General features: G+C 41.8%; 2 protein-coding genes across 2 annotated transcripts; both read left to right on the top strand.

Annotated features, from left to right (window-relative positions):
- Window positions 1-689: 689 nt before the first annotated feature.
- Window positions 690-3,721, top strand: LOC139223425 (uncharacterized). The gene is made up of 2 exons (XM_070855341.1): window positions 690-3,053; window positions 3,689-3,721. The coding sequence occupies exons 1-2, from the start codon at window positions 690-692 to the stop codon at window positions 3,719-3,721; spliced, it is 2,397 nt and encodes a 798-aa protein (XP_070711442.1).
- Window positions 3,024-19,299, top strand: LOC139223668 (chloride intracellular channel protein 4). The gene is made up of 6 exons (XM_070855637.1): window positions 3,024-3,053; window positions 11,704-11,813; window positions 12,022-12,147; window positions 16,108-16,214; window positions 18,849-19,030; window positions 19,138-19,299. Exons 2-6 carry the CDS (start codon window positions 11,758-11,760, stop codon window positions 19,297-19,299), a joined length of 633 nt encoding a protein of 210 aa, XP_070711738.1. The 5' UTR covers window positions 3,024-3,053; window positions 11,704-11,757.
- The last annotated feature ends 916 nt before the right edge of the window (window positions 19,300-20,215 follow it).

Below are 20,215 nucleotides of genomic sequence, written 5' to 3'. Positions count from 1 at the left end.
AGAAAATAACAGAGAGGGAAAGAGAGAGAGAGAGAGAGAGATTGTATTTAATGATGTCTAACACTGCTTAAGGTGCAGTACTGATTCGAGAGCCCCATAGCCACAAGAAAAGAGTTTAAATTGTTTAATTTCAACCCTAAACCTCTATGATTAAACATTTTTATAAGTATGTTTTATGATCTTTGGGGGTGAAATCTTAGACCCTTTGCCTGGAAAGTTCTGGGAATCCTAAAGTACTTTTACAATCTTCAGAGCTTTGTTAATATTCTGAAATCCATCTTCGTACCCATTTGGAAACCTGGACAAAATCATCCTTTGCATCGGGAGCTATTCCAGGATTGATTCCTCTTGTGACTTTGGAAACAATTTTTTCCTATGCCTAGTCTCTTGCCTTGGAACATCAGAAACACTGTGAGATCCTTTTGGGGTATTTTCTGGAATACTGGATTCATTTTACAATTTTTGGAACCTTGGCATTCTCAGAAATACACTGAGATTCCCCATTGGACCTAATCTGGAAACACGAAGCATTTTGTATCTCACTTAGTGCCACCAAAAGCTTTGACTTTTTCTGGAATACAGGTCTCATTACACAAACGTGGCATCTTTTAGAACTGCACACTGTTCCTGGAAAATTGGGTACCGATTATTCCTAAGTAAGTGTCCAATCATTTCCTCAAACTTTTCCAATGGCTCAGTCAAACTCCTGCCCAAACCCAGATTTGTCAAATGGTGCCGTTGTCCACAGCCCACTAGCTGTTTGTTCATTCCTGAATACCCAGAGAGGAAGAGAGGTTGAGGACGGGGAAGGGGAAGATGAGGAGGTAGAACTAGCTGAGGAAGTAGGGGAGGATGTTTTGATAATGGCTCAGAAAGGAGAGGGGCAAGTTGAGGAAGAAAGCAGAGAACTGAGTGAAAGGGAGGACATGAAGGTGATCAGAATGGCCCTTTTAACAAATGGAGTGATAGCAGAGGAGCAGGGAGAAGGTAAAACAATGAAAGAAAATGGGGAGCAAGCAATAAAAGTGGGGGATGAAGAGAACAAAATGACAGATGAATGGACAAGAGAGAACAGGAATGCAGGCAAGGGAGAGACAGAGTCAAAAGACACCAAGGCAGCGACTTCAGTATTGTTAGAGGTTGGGACAGGTCACATATTAGACAGAAATGAAGAAGGCACAGAAGGTGAAGAAGAGTCAATGACATCAAGTTCAGAAACAAGGATAAGTGTGACAAAGAGCAATGATGAAGACAATGAAGAACACAAGTTAGTGCCACTTAATGATGATGCAGAGAATGTTCAGGACTCAAGTACTGTTCTGGAAGAGTCAGGAGAGGATGCACAGTTGGATCCAACAATAAATGTGGCCACTGTTACCATGGGGATAAATGTTATCAATCAACATGATGCATGCCAAACCTCAGCGGTTGGTGACAATAGTATATGCTGTGATTCAATTTGCACAAACAAAGTGGTGACCGATCTGACCAAACAATTAACCAGTGAGACTAAAGAAGAAATGAAAAACATTGAGGAGAGGGACAACTCAGAATCCAGCAAACAGGACATTGAGTCCATTAATAATAATAGATGGCTACAGGAGGATTGCAGAGAGGCGAGGGTTGAGCAAGAGGGTACCAAGAATTTTGTGAAAGATGCAATGTTTGACTGTGATTATATTCTAGACAGAGAGAGAGAGAGTAAAGCAAATCAGAAGGTAGAGGTAGGCTTAGCATGTGCATCCTCTGAAGAACAGACAGAGACAGAAAGAGGGATTGAGGAAATAGGAATGGTAGTGATCAACCAGACAAATATGGAGGAGGAGCAAATGCGACGGGTTTGGGTTGATAATGCTGTGATGGATGGGGGAGAACCATGTATGGAAGATGAGGGGAAGACAGGGGATAATGGTGTTAGGGAGCACATAGGAAGAGGTGATCTAGAAATGTATGAGGAGAAGATTGTTCTTGTTGAAAACTGGACTGAAATAGATCTTCCAGGACCAGTACTGCAGTGTGTGGAAGATGTACCTTTAGGCACACAGCAAGATGTGGATTTGGACCAGGTGGAGGAGGCCTTTGAGCTGGAAGAAGGGGGTGAAGTTGAACCTCATGAGACAGGAGATGAGATTAAGCCCACAAAAGAGAGGGGAGGTGACTTGCAGGAACATCCTTTGCAGCTCCGCGAACAAGCAGGGACAGATTGGGTAGAGAGCCTCAGACAACAGCTAAGAGAGCAGGCCCTTGCAGAAGAAGAGAAAGGAGGAGCAGAAGAAGAAGCAATGGAGATGGCGGAGGAACCTGTAACTGTTTTAGATGATGACATTGAAGAGATAAAGGTGTGTCCAAGTACAGACCTTGAGGAACAAAAGCCTGCCACCATTACAGCCCCTTCTGAAGATACCATAGTGGAGACAAATGATGGAAAGTATCAAGAACTGCAAGAACAGAAGGTTGAACTCGGTAAGGAAAATGAAGAGAAACAGAAACGTGAAGAAGGAGAGGTAGGAAATGATGAGAAGCCAAAAAATGACAGCAGAGAGGTTAAAGGAGTTAAAGAACTGACCCAAGCAATGGAGAATGAGATCTTAAGTCCTGAGCCACAGCTGTTCAGTAAAGAAAAACGGGGCTCAGTAAAAGTGCTGTCACCCAAGAGAGAAGATAATGACTGGATTAAAAAAGATCAACCTGAAGAAGCGAGAGAGTGGAGAAAAGAACTGAGGCCTGTGAAAAAAGACATTAGGGAATCTGAGTGGGGAAGAAAAGAATGGGTGAAAAACGAAACACTGCCAATAAAAGAGAAAAGTCCACCAAGGAAAGAGGACTGGCTAAAGGAGCTAAAGTCAGTGATCAAAGATGAATCCCTGCCCAAAAAGGTAAAAAAAAAACGAGTGGTGCTGCTGGAGGATGGCCATTCATATGTCCCCCAGCATGAGGAGATGAGAGAGGTGAAACTGATCTCCTATAGGCAGGTGGAGAACCCTTTTCCCCCTCTGCACAGGAACAACACAACACCCCAAGACCAGGACTATGAGATTTCCCTCTATGTCAAGGTAATGAAGCTACACATACTGTACACATACTATATGTATACCAGAGTCAATAACTCTTCACATACACTGAAAAAACAAATAACAACTGAAAAAACTATATTTTTTTAAATTGTTAAAGTCATACAGGGAAACCTAAGGTTGTGTTCATTGCAAAGAGGCCACTGTGAGTCCAGGTCAAGTGTGTTGGCCAGTCACATATCCACATTTCCAGTGGTCTACTGTAACATGAAGGCAGTACTTCTACTGTGTACCATGCACAATTGATGATAAAAAGCAAATTACCTCCATAACAATTGTAAATTCCTGTTTGAAATTATTATAAATAGCTGTGCAGTGTTTTGATATGTGATGTGACCCCCTTATGTGGGGGGGGGGGGGGGGGGGGGGGGGGGGGGGGGGCTATCTTGATCTGCTTACCTTATCCTGTTAAGATAGTGATATCCTTACCAATTAGGCATGGAAGTCTGAATTGCTTCATACAAGCAATTCTAAAGGTTGTAGAAAATAATAGGAACATACTATATTTTACCATTGTCACATAATCTGAGCTGATACAACATCCTTCTTTGAAATGTGCCCTTTGTGAAGCTTTCAATGGTCCGCTTGTCTCTGGTGTTTTTTCCATCTCTTTTAAGTGTGTGCTTAAACTGATGTATGTGTCATCTTAAGCTACACACAAGCACACACACTGTGGTCATTTTTACTCTCTGGTTCAGGAGCACATTTCTTACTGAAGTTAGAATAAAAGAGGGCAGTCTTTTGACGGCCAGGAGAGAGGTTTAACTCTAAGAAAAAATGCACTAATATCTGACAGCCACTTCACATACACACAAAAAGCTTGTTCTCAGTGGGAACTGAAATTCAAACAATGGCCTCCTTTGTCAGGGACTCTTGGCAGCACAAACTGAGGTAGATGGAAATATTTTGGATGGATGGAAATAAAGCTTCAAGTGACCCTGTGTGTCAATGGACTCAGTAGCACTTGAGGTACACAAATAAGACTTTATTCCTTTATTCACCTCCACTGAGACAATGGGCTAACCAGTCAATATATGTCTAGAGAGGATTTCATGGAGCAGTTACTTCAAAATGGCATAATTATAATATGCCACACTGACTAGATTTTGTCTAGTCATAAGATACTGTACATTTCTTTACTATTGTTGTTTTGTATAACACTCAGCAGCTGATATTAGGGCAATGACTGAATAACAGTGCTATGCTGTTGCCAGTAGCATTGGTTAATCTCTACATTCTCACTCTGTAAGCTGATTACCCTGCTGTTTGGTGCAGAGAACTCTGAACATAGTGTTACCTGCAACATATACCCACCTCTAATCAAATATGCATGTACTTTATTTGTAATTGCCAGAAAACAATCTTAATAGGATTCACTGGGTTTTTGAAACATAAGGCCGATATAGGGCATCTAATAAAATCTGTTCCACTCGCTGTGGTCCACTGCTGATCCACTGACGTGAGCTGTCCAATCTACTAACACTCCTATTTAGCTTCACCTCCAATCTGGGTGTAGAACCTTTATTAGACTTTTTCATGGGCCAACATTCTGTGACTGATCTCTAAGGACGTATTTTGTTGCACTTATTAATTTGATCTTGTTATTCCTAGAATAGACATACTGTGACTCTACTCTTGTAATTTGTATTGTTTATTTTGTTTTTGTCATGTTCACCTACATTCCTCGTGGATTACTGCTTACTGCTCACAGCACAATTTAATGAGAATGGCAAAGTTCTATTAGAACAAGTTTAACTCTGTCAATCAGATAAATGTGTACAGATGGAACCAGGGAGCCAATCAGAGATTCTACAATGAATAGTAAAAATTTAATTATACACTGGATTCTTTGTATGTTAAATAAGTCAACAATGGCTTTGTTCCCAACAATTAGACCAGAGTGAAACAATGTGGGAGTGGGAATGCATAGAGCAGTGTTCTGCTCAACACTCTGGGGCACCAAGAAATGTTGGCGCACTGTACCATTTCTGGTACAGTACACTCTGTTCTTGACAGAGTAGAGATTGGCAGTATTCACTCTTGAACAACGTTGAAGAAGACAGCATTTGTATTAAAATTAATATTATATATATATATATATATATATATAAAAATATAACTAAGTCAAGCATACAAACAATCTAAGTGTAATCATTAGCTTCGATGCCTTTGCCTCAGCTCTGATTTGGTTATAGCAGAAGCTATAAATGCAAATCTTCCAATACCAGAGCTCACATTATTCACTGGAGATCAAGTCCAAGGGCCGACGACTTGTCTTTTGAAACATTCATAGACAGAAAAAATATCCCAAAGAATGAAAAACTGTATTACCTAAGAAAGTGCTTAGGTGGGGCTGCAAGAAGAAGATAAGAAGAAGATTTCCCTGTTGGGAAAATGTTTTGCAGACTCATTCATAATTGGGAAGTACCTCAGAAACAAGCTGCATGACTGGTCAAAACAAAGCTGGCTGTGAACTAAGAGAATTCGCAGACTTCCTTGCAAGGCTGCAAAACCCCACATAAAAGCAATGGGAGTTCATAATGACAGCAATGAGAGTCAAAAGATTCTGCTGAAATTGCCAGATTGGTTGGTATCCAGATGGACTGCAAAGCCATGGAAAGCACACAAGCAAATGCGGAGTACCCACCATTCAAAGAGCTTGTGAACGTCTTATCAATGGAAGCAGATCTCGCTTGTGATCCCATATCTTCAATACAAGTGATCAAGAGTGTAGAAAATGAGAAACCAAAGCATCTACGAAGTCAAACCATTCAAGCAAAGACACTGTCCACAAAGACAACACAGAGCAGCAACCCATTACACCAATTCTGCAAAAGAACAGGACATATCCTCTCCAAGTGGAGAAAGTTCAATGAAAAGACAGGTCAAGATTGTCTGAAGTTTGTGCAAGCTGAAAGGGTTTGCCTTGGATGTTTGAAGACTGGACATCATTCAAGAAGGTGTGATAACAAGAGAACATGCCAGTGCCAGAAGAGACATCCCACATGTTTGCATGATGACAAGTTCAAACAACAACGCAAAGGACAAGGCAGACGCAAAAGAAATGGCTGCAAGGTGGCAAGAGCAAACAAACAACTTAAATCTTACCTGTCTGATTGTCATCAATAAAACATCCAGATCAAGCAGTCCTTGTCTACTCACTCTTAGGCATGCAGAGTGATATTACTTTTATTCTAGATCAAGTGGCCTAAGACCTCAACACAAACAAAGAGAATGTTAGTTTGCGGCTGTCCACAATATCTACAAGGTCATCAGTCACCCTGTCAAAAAGTGACAAACCACTTAAATTAGAGACTACCATTTAGAGAAAAGGATTCCACTGCCATCACTTTTCACACAAAATTTCAGCAATCAACTACATTGATGCAATAGGACCTAGTCACAGAAGCATAGTGCAACAAATAATATCTGTTGCACAACCATCAGCTGAACTAAAGAAAGAAGTCAGCTCATCACCAAATCAAAGCTCTTGATTCTGATTTGACAGATCAAACTGCAGAAGATAACCCAATTTCTCAGAAAGACCTTATCTTCTTATCCAAAGTGAAAGAAGGTATAAGGCAGAAGGACAACGGCCACTACGAACTCCTGCTTCTTCTCAAGACAGACAAAACGAATCCCCCAAAACAATAAACTATGTTCAGTTCAGTTGAAAGGCTGAAAGGACCAGACTTTGTCTGGCAGCAGAATCTTCCATGTGAAGAAGCAATGGTGGGAGAAGTGGAAACCACTGACCCTGAGCTTCGCAAAGCCCATTTTGATGCAGTCAAGTCGAAAGAGATTTGCTAGAGAAATCCAAAGACTTCCGCTAAGAACAAATGAAGCAACTAGCCTTGAAGAAAACAATGTCCAGTCCCTCCTGGTATAACCATGTCCCTAGAGAAGTTAATGTAGTCTGTAGTGCAGTCAACCAGTCTGTCTGATATTAGTGTCAATATTAGTTCTTGTTATTTCCTGTGATCCCAGCAACACATCTCGATCTTTGCACTCAAAGCAGGCCCTAAGAGATTCACTGGCCTCTGGTGTCCACTTCCTGAATGTGTGCGTGGCTTGTAGGAAGGGCTTGTAGGAAGACTTCAAAAAGAAAAGGTTATGATAAGAAAAGGTTCACTCATATATATATATATATATATATGTGTGTGTGTGTGTGTGTGTGTGTGTGTGTGTGTATTAAAATTAAAATTGTGTGTATTAAAATTAAAATTAATACAAATGCTGTCTTCTTCAACGTTGTTCAAGAGTGAACCTTTAAGTATAAAGCTGATCAAGTGTGTTGTGGGACTGTCAACATACTGTGTAAAGCCAGTCAGGTGGCTGGTGAGGCTGACATGATTAAAAATCTCCTGATATCACAATGAATGCATCAGGTTGCTGGGTCTGTATCCTCAAAACAGTGTTGTGGATGACATCACATGCAGGTCCAGGCCATTACAGAATGTAAACAACAATGGCGACGACGTGAGAAAAGTCCCTGTATGCCTGCTTGCGTCCTCTGACGGGGTTGGATCCATGAGGGACTAAGACTGTGGTCGACAGATGGTGCTGTAGTTGATACAAACAAACTGCACTTCAGCCACTTCAGTGGTATATCTTTCATTTGTGAAGCACACCAGTTGTACTAGGTTGTACTAGTTGTCTAGGAGTAGTAGAATGTCAAACAAGATCAGTTACTCAGTGTTCATCACCAAAATCAAAAAATAAACCTTTTTATACAATATGATAAGTACACAGTTACCCATAAAGTTGGAATAAAATGATTTTTACCTCTTCTCATGAAATGATTGTGACAATGTGATTTATTCTTGATAAATAAAGTTTATATCTTCTCAACTTTATTGATCAAACTCTTCCAAACAGATCACAGTGAAACTTAAACCACAATGAACCTTTGCAAACTGTGTAGTCAATCTTTAACAAAATTGGGGGTATTGAACAATTATTCCAACTTTATGGGCAACAGTGTACATGTCCAATATTGCCACATGATATCAGCTCAGGCAACTTAATCAGTAAAAATGGTAGGATTTATATAGTCTAAAATAGTACTATAACTATTACAGACCTAACCACAACCCATAACATAACAACACAAACATGCAGTCTGAGATACAGTCAGATGGACAAATAGACAGATATGGTGCTAGTTGGCAAGTTATCATGTTTTTTGTTAAAATAACAGGGATTAAATTTTGTTTGTTGTTTTTGTTGCATGGGTAAGAAGTCATCTTTTTAATGTTTTTAGAGGAGTGTGAGCTTTCACTCAGCCTTTCAAGCCATTTAGAATGCTATTATGACACTGCACTTAGAAAATTGGGCTTCCCATCCATTGAACTATTAGCAAAGGTAAGTGATGTTATGTACTTCAAATCCTCAACTAACTATATTCACAGAATCAATGTATTCAACAATCACCTTAATTCCTTTATGGTTGAGATATGGTTAAAGTAAAACGAATAAGCTCACATGATCAAGGTTGTGGTCATATTAAATCTGCAATTGTCATTACAATTACCTATTTCTCTCCATCTGGTGAATAGCTGGCTATGTAGTTCTTAGATCTGGTGTGGAGTGCTGGACAGGGAGTGTGCAGTGAGCTTTTTTAGCGAAAACCAGCTGTCCGCTGCTGCTGGAGTCAGCCAACAATGTGCCATAAACCAGAATGTTCCCTCAAAACATTATGAGCTAAAAGAGGTTTAAAGTTCCGCAATGTTGCATAGATGGATGGACTCATCACCGCAAGCAAATCATTTGACATTACAGCACAAATGGTCATTTGATTCATCTTTGATATTTAAAAGTGCAGCTGTCAGATGGTGGTGGAGTACAAACTGTATAGGTGGAAATGAAGGAATGAGTGTCAGTCACAATGGTGGGCCACCAGAGGTGCTGTTTGAGTTAGGGTTTGATTGATTCCGAGATGACAGGCAAAACAGAAGTTGCAGTAGACTGCACCTGGAACAGAGACACAGACGTTAGGTGGACCATTACCTGGGTCTGGATGTGTAAGTTGAGCCCTCCTTACCACCACCTTGATCTCCCAGGTTACTGCTGCCACCACATATAGATAGATAAACAAATTAAACATCCCCCTGGAGAAATCCATGTATCCAGTGGCTCTCTCAGTCAATTGACAACAATAAAACAACAATAAAATGGATACGTTAATAAATATCTATTCATCTAAACATGATGACAAACATGACATGAGGCTTGATGTTCCTGGAGTGAGGGAAAAGTTAAATTTACCAAAAGCTAGAGGCCATCATGCTTGCTGGTAGGTGGCCTTAATGTAATGGTAAATGGTCTGTATTTGTACATATATATATATAAACTACTCAAAGCGCTTTACATGAGATCCTCATTTACCCATTCATACAGGAGGAATATAATTTGGAGGAGACTATTCTTTCATACTCATTCACACACTGAAGCTGCTTCAGGAGCAAGTTGGGGTTCAGTGTCTTGCCCAAGGACACTTCAACATGTTGAAGCTGGGGATTGAACCTCCGACCTTCTGATTGAGGGATGACCCCCTCTACCACTGAGCCACAGGATGTATACCAAGTTCTTGTGGTCTGTCCAAATAACTGGTTGCTCTGCTCCCTCCAGCCAGTGTCTTCCTCCAGAGCAAGGTTAACCGTTAGCAGCTCCCTGTTACGTTGTAATTGAGAAGAGATGGAGGGAGAAGAAGGCACAGGGATGTAGTTTCTGGTGAGGGCCAGACCGCTGAGAGAGAAGCTCTTACTCCTGTCTCAGAGAAATCCACCTCAACAGCGAACTAACATGTGGGATCCGATTGAAAGAGGATGAGGGCAGATGTGAACAGCTCTTTCAGCTGAGTGAAAGCAGATTGAGCCCCTGGAGACCAAACGAAGGGGACTGAGGTGGAAGTGAGATAAGTCAGGGGGACTGCTACTTTGCTGTAGTCATGGATAAAATGACGATAGAAGTTGCTGAAACCTAGGAATCTCTATAATTGCTTTGATGTGTTGGGTTGTGGCCACAGCAGCTCTGGTCTTCTCTTGGTCAAGTTTATTTACCCAGTCCTAATAATGTACCCCAACTCTCCAACTCTGCATGGAATTCAGACTTCTAAACTTTAACATAAAATTGGTTTTCCAAGAGCCTCTGGAGCACTTGCCGGATGTGATAGACGTGGTTGGGCAGATTCTGTGGAAAGGCCAGAATGTCAGAGGTATACAAAAACAAAGCAATTAAGGACATTTATCAAAACATCATTGACGAGGGCTTTGGAAAACAGCGGGGGTGTTGGTGAACAACATTACCAGGTATTCAAAGTGTCCCAGGGTGTCTGGAACGTGTCTTCCATAATCCTCAGATGGTAACAGTCATGTAGATCCAGTTTTGTGTAGATTGTGGCTCCTAGCAGGAGCTCAAAAATGGAAGAGATTGAGGGGAGAGGACTCTTGTTCTTAACAGTAATATTGTTGAGGCCTCGATAATTAATACAGGAGCGTAGGGTCTTATCTTTCTTTTCTACATAAAAAAAAAGCCTGGGCTTGCTGGAGAAGAAGAGGATTGAATCAATCCAGTGGCCAGGAACTCCTGTATGTACTTTTCCATCGACTCTCTTTCAGGGCGAGACATGTTATATAGTTTGCTGGTGGGTAATTGGGCTCCAGGTAGCAAATCTATAGCACAGTTGTAGGGGCGATGGGGTGATAATGTCAGTGCACTATGTTTTCTGAATACAGGAAACTACCATTAAGAGCATTGGCGGTCAGGGTTGAAGGGGATCCTTAATTGACAGGCTAATTTGCTGTCTATGAAGTTGTCCTCAGCTCCAGAGACAATAAGAGCTAGGAGGAGTATGATAATCTTATTGACGCAGAGAGTGGCTGGAGTTGAAATCTCTTAATAGGTGGTACTGTGGAAGGTGCCAGGCTCACCAGTATCCTGAACACGGCAGGAAGCAATGAAATATGAAAAAAATGAAAGAGTGACGAGAGAGGCGTGTCCTGCCCAGCTGCATGAACTCTCTGCCTGAGCTGCTGGTGGAGCAGGCAAGGCGAGAGCGGTGGTATCAGGCTGAGAATCTGTTCTCACAGGAATTTGGGGGACACTTGGAAGCGGAGGCCGGTCAGAAATCTCCCTGTGGTGTTCACACAGGTGATTATCAATGCGAATGCCAAGGGAGTCAAGTGAATCAAAATTAACAGGGTCATCACGGGAGGCAAATTCATGTTTTAGTTGCTCATTTAATCCATTCTTGAAGGTGCATTATAGCGCTTGGCCATTCTACCCTGCACCCTGCAAGCTCTGGAACTCCAGAGTATTCTGCCACATTGTGAGCTCTTTGATGGGCGTTGAGCAGGCTTTTATTTGTGCACCCACAGTGGTCGAGATGGTAAAAAAACTCTCCTTAATTTATTAGCAAAAGTCTCACAATTGAGGGCGGATACCAGCTGTCTGGAGTTGTCAGCCTTTGCAATACAGCATGTATTTTGTGGGTTTATACCTATCCTGCAGCTCATTTTTGGCACTGACATTCATGTAGGCTCTATATTTGATCTAAAGCATTCTCTCATTTCTGCACTGGTGTGTGTCTCTTCATGTGCATGCATATGTTTATGTATGTGTGTGCGAATAGGCGGGGAGTGATGGGGAGAGCATTGGAAACTGTCCATTCTCTCAGAGACTCTTTATGATCCTGTGGCTTAAAGGAGTCATCTTCAGCGTCACCACTGTCGACCTTAAACGGTAATTTAGTGCACACATTCATAATTTGAACACATAAAAAGCTTTTATTCTCTGAGTCTATAAATGCAGTCACACACAATTTGAAACTCTGTAAACCAAAAAGGATGTTGTAAAAATTCTTCAGTATTTGAAATATTTGACATTTATTGTGATAGCTCTGTAAATCTTCATCCTTCTTACGGTCTTTTGGTTTTATTTGTCTTGACAGGAAGCCGGCTAACCTGCAGGACCTTGCCCCAGGAACCAACCCTCCTTTTGTGACCTTTAATGGTGAGGTCAAGGTTGATGTCAACAAGATAGAGGAGTTCCTGGAGGAGAAATTGACCCCACCACGGTACTGAAACACACATGAGATGTCTACATGTATTAGCATAGTTAAATTTAAGACTATTTGATGCCACCATTTGATTAAATTTAAGGCCAATTTTGCAATAAAGATACATCGAATGTGAAAATGTAGGCATAGTAAATTTTGACATTTGTCAAAATACATTTATTCATGACAAAAATGTCTTGGTTAGTTATGGTGAATATGTCCTTAAATGATATTAATCACTACAATTTTGTTACTGTATGAAATAAGCTAGAATGACAATTTCTTCGTTGAATATAATTTACACCCATGTATTATTATTGTGGTTGTCTGTGTGTGCATGTGTCTGTCTTGTCTGTGTGTGCATGTGTCTGTCTGCCTGTACGCTTGTCTGCAGTTAACCAATCAGCCAAAGATAAGCTAAGATAAGATAAGATATCAGAAACAATATCTTATTTAAAACCACAATTTAAAGGAAACATAGAAGAAATCAGGAAATGAAGATCAATTTCACCCAGGTGAAAAAATGAGAAAGAAATTAGATTTAACAGTGTAAATGGACGGGATAATGGCAAGATTTTCAACAATATAAAGTGGTTTGTTGTAGAAGTTACATCCCTCTGCTCTGCTTTCAATTTGATATGGAAAAACTTTCAGAAGGGATGTTGGATTAACCAATCAGATGGCTTGATGCACAGGTCCTCACTACACTTTGCTGAGATTTGTGCGAAGTGTGCGAGGTGTATTCTCTACCTTCACTCTGAGTCAGTTTTCAAACACATATCTCCACAGAAGCATCATCCCAGCTTCAGTTAACCCATTACAGTTAGACAAATAAATATGTGATGTGATAGCTATGATACTTTTGAATTGGTTTCAATCAATATCAAGAAGTCTTTGGGGTATTAGTAGCAAAGGGTTGATGTCCTGGAGCTTTTATCCATGGAGGTAATGGATGATGTGCTGAAAAGCAGACTGTATGTGTAGTACTTGTATGTCAGTGAAAAAATTATGCATGTGAAATAGGTTAATGACATTCCTAAAAATGTTCTAAGGAATGTTGTGTGCTTACGTGTAGAAACAGCTAATTTGACACTGTATCAAATCAAATCAAATCAAATCAAATCAAATCAACTTTATTGAGCAAGTTTGAACAGACAAACAAGGAATTTGACTTGGTAAACTTGACTCTCTATTCAATTCAGTTCAATTCAATTTATTTTGTGTAGCCCAATATCACAACAGAGTTGTCTCACAGTGCTTTACAAAGTTCACTGTGTACAGTGAAAGGAAAGAACAGGACAATATAAACAATATAGAACTCTATTGACAACGGTATATACAATGGAGGTAGGTGTAGTGCAAATTGCAGTGCAAAAAGTAGCAAATGTGCGGGGGGGTGGGGTGGAACTATCTACAGTGGATCCTGAGACTGTGAGGCTAGTGGGAGTTCATCAGGGTGACGGCCTGGGGGAAGAAACTGTCTCTGTGTCTGCTGGTTTTGGCGTACAGTGATCTGTAGCGCCTACCAGACGGGAGGAGTTTAAAGAGTTTCTGTGCAAGGTGTGAGGGGTCTGCAGAGATGTTACCTGCCCTCCTCCTGACCCTGGACAGGTACAAGTCCTGGATGGAGGGCAGATCGGCTCCAATTATTCTTTCTGCAGACCTGATTGTCCTTTGCAGTCTGTTCCTGTCCTGTTTGGTGGCGGAGGTGCAGAGAACAGACTGGATGATGGCAGAGTAGAATGTGATCAGCAGCTCCTGTGGCTCCCAGATCCCAGAAACTTGAAGGAGTCCGCAGTAGACGCTGTGCTGTTGAGGATGGTGAGGGGTGCAGGTGTCGGGGCATTTCTCCTGAAGTCCACTGTCATCACCACAGTCTTGAGCGGGTTCAGCTCCAGGTGGTTCTGACTGCACCAGTGGACCAACTGTTCCACCTCCTGTCTGTATGCTGACTCGTCACCGTCCTGGATCAGACCGATTACCGTGGTGTCGTCAGCATACTTCAGGAGTTTCACAGAAGGGTCCCCTGAGGTGCAGTCGTTGGTGTAGAGGGAGAAGAGCAGTGGGGAGAGGACGCAGCCCTGGGGGGTGCCAGTGCTGATGGTCCGGGTGCTGGATATGGTGCTCCCCAGCCTCACCTGCTGCCTCCTGTCAGTCAAAAAGCTGGTGATCCACTGACAGGTGGAGGTGGGCACAGTGAGCAGGGTGAGTTTTTGGTGCAGGATTTCAGGGATGACGGTGTTAAACGCCAAGCTGAAGTCCTCAAACAGGATCCTCGCGTACGTCCCTGGGGAGTCGAGGTGATGCAGGATGAAGTGCAGTCCCACATTGACTGCATCATCTGCCGACCTGTTTGCCCGGAAGGCAAACTGCAGGGGGTCCAGCAGGGGGCCTGTGATGTCCTTCAGATGGCTCAACACCAGTAGGGTGCAGGGAGTCCAATTGTGTGGTTGGGAGGTGTGAACTGCTTGTCAAACCTACAGTAGAAGCTGTTGAGGTCGTCAGCCAGTCTGAGGTTTCCTTCAGGGTGGGGGGATGGTCTCCTGTAGCTGGTGATGTGCTGCAGGCTTCTCCAAGCTGACGCAGGTCGTTGGCTGAGAGGTTGTTTTTTAGCCTCTCACTGTAGCTCCTCTTAGCTACCCTGATCTCCTTTGTCAGCCTGTTTCTGGCCTGCTTGAACAGGACCTGATCCCCACTTCTGTAGGCCTCCTCCTTGGTCTGACGCAGCTTCCTGAGGTTAGGTGTGAACCAAAGTTTATTGTTGTTGTATGTGCAGATGGTTTTGGTCTGCACACACACGTCCTCACAAAAACTGATGTAGGACGTCACAGTGTCTGTAAGTTCGTTCAGGTCAGTTGCTGCAGCTTCAAAGACGTCCCAATCAGAGCAGTCAAAGCAGGCCTGTAACTTCAGCTTTGACTCCTCTGTCCACTTCCTCACGGTCCTTACCACAGGTATAAAAGTTTTTAATTTCTGCCTGTAGGTTGGGATGAGATGAATCAGACAGTGGTCGGAGAGTCCTAAGGCTGCACGGGGGACAGAGCGATAAGCATCCTTTAGCACTGTGTAGCAGTGGTCCAGAGTGTGAGCCTCTCTGGTGGGACACTTAATGTGCTGCCTGTACTTTGGGAGCTCATGGGTGAGGTTTGCTCTGTTGAAATCCCCCAGAATGATGAGCAGGGAGTCAGGGAGTGTTTTTTCTCCACTTCTGTTATCTGGTCGGCCAGCTGTTGTAAGGCCTCTGTTACACAGGCCTGAGGTGGGGTGTAGACATCGACCAGGACAAACGAGGAGAACTCCCGCGGTGAATAAAACGGTTTGCAGTTTGTAAATAAAGTCTCAAGGTGAGGGCTACATGACTTGGACAGCACTGTGACATCTCTACACCAACTTTCATTGATGTAGAAGCAGATTCCACCTCCCTTCGTTTTCCCCCGAGAGCACCGTGCTGCGGTCTGCTCGGAACACCTGGTATCCAGGCAGCTGGAGTGCGGCGTCCGGGATGTGTTCACTGAGCCAGGTTTCAGTGAAGCACAGGGTGGCGGATCTGCTGAAGTCCGTGTTTTTAGAGTTGAGAAGCAGCAGTTCGTCCATCTTATTTGCCAGGGAGCGGACGTTCGCCAGATGTATAGACGGCAGCGGAGTGCGTAATCCTCGTCGCCTCAATCTGACGAGCACTCCTGCGCGTTTACCCCGTCTGCGTCTCTGACAAATCCCATAGAGAGCTGCTGCGCCTCCGACCAAAATCTCTGCAAAACTGTTCGGATCTGAAAAAACTGGAGGAAAAGTAGTGGACTTTCTGATGTTTAAAAGTTCCTCCCAAAAAAAACCGCAAAGTACCAGAGAGAGCGAAGTACCGAGGCTGCCATCTGCGGCGCGCCTGTTTAATTGATAATACATTAGTCAGTATTGTACATGAGCAACAAAAATAAATGCAAGACTATTCACTTGACTTCTCTAACATGTCTTTAACACCAGCTACCCCAGACTGGCTTCCAAACATCCCGAAGCCAACACAGCTGGTATCGATGTGTTCGCCAAATTTTCTGCTTACATCAAAAACCCAAGGAAAGACACCAACGACGGTAAGAGAGCAAGAGAAAGAGATCATCCAATTATTCTCCTTGAAGCTGAATCAATCAATATTTTTGGCTGGACAAAGCTGGACCAGCCCTGTAAACCTGAGAGTCTAACCTGACTTATTAAGTTACACCACCGGTTAATCAAGTGTTGGTGCTTCCCCATTAGCCACCGCTCTTTGAAGCAGTCCTCAGTTGTGTCCTCAGGGGTCTTTTATAGTATTTCCACTCACTGACCTCTACTCACTCCAAATATGTTGCATGCTATGAATGGGGTATTCTGGTGGTCTTGGGGACTACTATCAGGGGACCAAGGACTTCTAGGTTAATTGACCAGACCATTGGGGTTATTTAACAGCTATTCTTCTCTTTAACACTGTTTGTTACACCTGCCTTGCGTTGTAATGTTTGCATATCAGGCAATACTATCACCTCAGCTAATTCATTTTTATTATTTTCTCACAACATTTACTTACATGCCCTCTGGTTCCAAGCTTTTGGACAGAGATCACAACTTCATTTTCAGGGTTTCTGGCATGCGACATTTCACTCTCACTCATGTCTATTCACCTGCCGTCTCTGTGACCTGCCAGACTTAATAAAAACAACCAATACAGCTTTACTTGTGGCTCTAGCTAAAAAAACAACAACAAAAAAACACTGATAGTACTGGGACGTCTGGTGGCTTAGTGGTTAAAATGCATAAGTAATCACAACATCTAAGATTTGATTCCACCTGGGGATATTTATAGTGTCTTTGTGTCACTTTCAACTGTTTACTATTATAAAGACTAAGTACAGCCCACTAATGAAACCCTGGTAGCTGCTTGATGTCCAGTAGTTCTGGGTATTCAAAGATTGTAACAATGCTGCAGATGATCACCCAGCAGAGGAGCACTGGTCACAGGCTGAAGTAACACCTCAAGATCTAACAGTGGAGGAAAAAATGTAACTTGAGTTATTGTTCACTATAAAAGTAATGAATAAAAAAGGATAATATCAGTACTTAATCCTTTCATACTAATTTATATCATTAAATAAATACAAAATGGAGTTTGGAGAGGCACACGAGTTCAGTAACTGCTAATTCCACGTCTGCTGAAACATTTCAGTACTTACTGGAGGTGTCCAAGCTACCAACTGTGCATTTGAGCAGGAATGGCGATATCGCCAATGATACACCCATCCAATCTCTACTTCATGTAAAGTTCTCAGAAAAGTAATCAGTACCAATCAGGTACTCTGTGTGTCATAGCACATCATGACCACACATTAGAAGAAAGCTGGATCTGGAAAATACAGTGGGTAGAAGCTCTGGATGAAGGGAATTAATTAATTAATTAATACTATCATTCAGACTTCTATAAACTACTGGTGTGAATGAATGTCTCTTTTTATCTGATGTCTCTGACCCCATGAATAAAACAATGTCAAATAAGTCCTAGACTTTAGCTTCATATTTCAGGACACGGAATATAGCTTGTATTTAGGACATTTAAACCAGCAATTCCTGGTGTTGAACTAAGTAGTCAATTCTAGTCTCGACCAACCATGTAACAATTGGAGAAATTTAGCAACACAGAAGCAGTCAGAGTACAGACAGTATAGTCAAATACATTAACACACCCAAGGACAGGAACAGACTAAAATACATAAGGTTTATACACTGTGCATGTGGACATTTTAATAGCTTGTGGGTTTTCCTGGTAAACTACTGATTGCTTTACACCAAGCTTGAAACTCTGAGCTACTGCAGGAAGAAGAGGTGACTGTCTCTCCCTCTTCCCCCTTCATACCAGCACTGCGTATTTTTCAGGAATTGGTGATGCAAAAGCAGGTAACCACGATAAACCACAATCTCAGCACTTTTTCTCTGCTTCAGTCTTTTAAAACATGTAGACTGCTTGACATTGGCTTGGTGCCAATGTTGTACCATCTCAATGCAATGTGATGTGATCATATTCCAAGCCTCAGTGCTGTAGTGGGTTTACTGGAGCAAAGCTGTGTGTAAGCGGAGCCCCTTACTGACGGTATACTTTAATGCATGCGATGCTGAGACACAAATGCACTTTTAAGTGCCTGCATCAATGCCCGCAAATGCTGATGCAGTTAGTCATCAAAGTATTGGTCAAATCAAAATGTTGACCCGAAATGTCAGAGGATCATCAAAGTTATAAAAATTCATCCCGAGGGGAACATGAATGTCCTGCATTTCATGGTCCAATAGTGTTTGAGTTAATTCAGTCAAGTGGTGGACCAGACAAACAACATTAGTATCCTAAAAAAATAAACTCACTGTGCTCTACCTGCCCAATACATAATGTACATTTTTCTCAGGACTTGTTGGAGACCAAATTACAACTAAAAAAAAAAAGTATATTGAGGACACAAACATATATAAATAACGCTAATGTCCCTGCTAAATAGGCAAATATAATCTGTTCATCATATCAACTGTCAATATAAATGGTAATATTGAGATAGCTTTGGTGTGGTTGAAGTTAAAGGACCTGGGGAATGAATGAGATTCTATCTTTTAAGGCCATTGATGTTCATATATCTACTATTAGTTACCCTCAAGGAGCTACATGCTAAAGCAGTCAGTAATCTACTACTCATTCTCTGTACCTCTATCTGCAGCCTTAGAGAAAGCCTTGCTGAAGTCACTTCGGCGTCTCGATGAGTTCCTAAGGACTCCGTTGCCTGAGGAGATTGATGCTGATGCCGCAGGAGACCTGCCCGAATCCTCTCGAAGCTTCTTAGATGGGTCTGAGCTCACCCTGGCAGACTGCAACCTGTTACCTAAACTGCACATCCTTAAGGTTCTTTCAGCCTGATTTTCATACTGTAGGGAAAAGAATGTTCAACAAGATGATCACAATCAATGCTCCCAACTTTTACAAACTCACTCACATTTTTCTGTTTGCAGATCGTGGCCAAGAAATATCGTGGCTTTGAGATTCCAGTGGAGATGACAGGGGTGTGGAGGTATTTAAACTGCGCCTATCAGAGGGAGGAGTTCACCAGCACCTGTCCTGCTGAGAGGGAGATTGAATTTGCCTATTTGGATGTTGCAAAACGAATCAAATAAGTAGAAGCATGGGAAATAAAAGGAAAGAATAAATAAATGATGAGATAGAAGAAAAATGACTTAAGTAACCCATGAAGAGATTTATCATGCATTAATGTAGGTAGTGCTATATATTATAGCAGACAGATGGTAAAAAAATAAATGTATCAAGAGAGCTAAAAGTTAAGAAGAAGAATGAGTTGGTGATAAGGAACGAAATCCATTAGGTGTGTTTGGATGAATCCTAATGAAAGAGAAGAAGGCTAAAGGAAGAAGAACTATATAACAACATAATCTGCTAACAAACATTAGTAGCCAACATTAGTCTGTGTCTACTGACACTGTGACAAATTCAGCGTAAAATCTAGTCATTGCAGAAAAATAAAAAATAATCGTAATCCATCAGAATTATTAAAGATTTAACTTAATAAAATACATTTAGAATTTATAAGACAACTGAGCTAAAATCGATGGATAAATGGCTCTTTATGTCGTGCTCTTGCTGCTCCCAAAGTCCAGTTGACTCCTCACACTGCAAATGTATGACATATATTACCTGATTGCATTTTCTTCATTGAACATCTCTGCCTCAATTTTACGATGAATAATTAGTTACATTCCAATAAAGTGTAATGTCAAACTAGTTAAGTTACTAGTTACTAGTTGTACACTAATAAACTACTAAATATGTATTTTCTGTACTGATGTAATGACAGTATGTACCTATATTCTGATTTTCTTTGACATACAGTACTTCCTGTGTATGTAATGGTACTGGCTGGCTGAGTGTGGGCAGGCCTAGGTGCTGGTTGGCTTCACCATTGATGATGACTTTTCGATTGAAACATTATGTGTTTCAAATCATTTAAAGACCACCATTATAATATTGTGTCACTTAGCCACACTCCTTGCCCTCTGAAAAAAGATCTGTCTTAAC

Source organism: Pempheris klunzingeri, chromosome 24 (assembly GCF_042242105.1).
Source record: "Pempheris klunzingeri isolate RE-2024b chromosome 24, fPemKlu1.hap1, whole genome shotgun sequence".
Taxonomy (NCBI): Eukaryota; Metazoa; Chordata; class Actinopteri; order Acropomatiformes; family Pempheridae; genus Pempheris; species Pempheris klunzingeri.
This window is presented reverse-complemented; position numbering and strand designations above follow the sequence as displayed.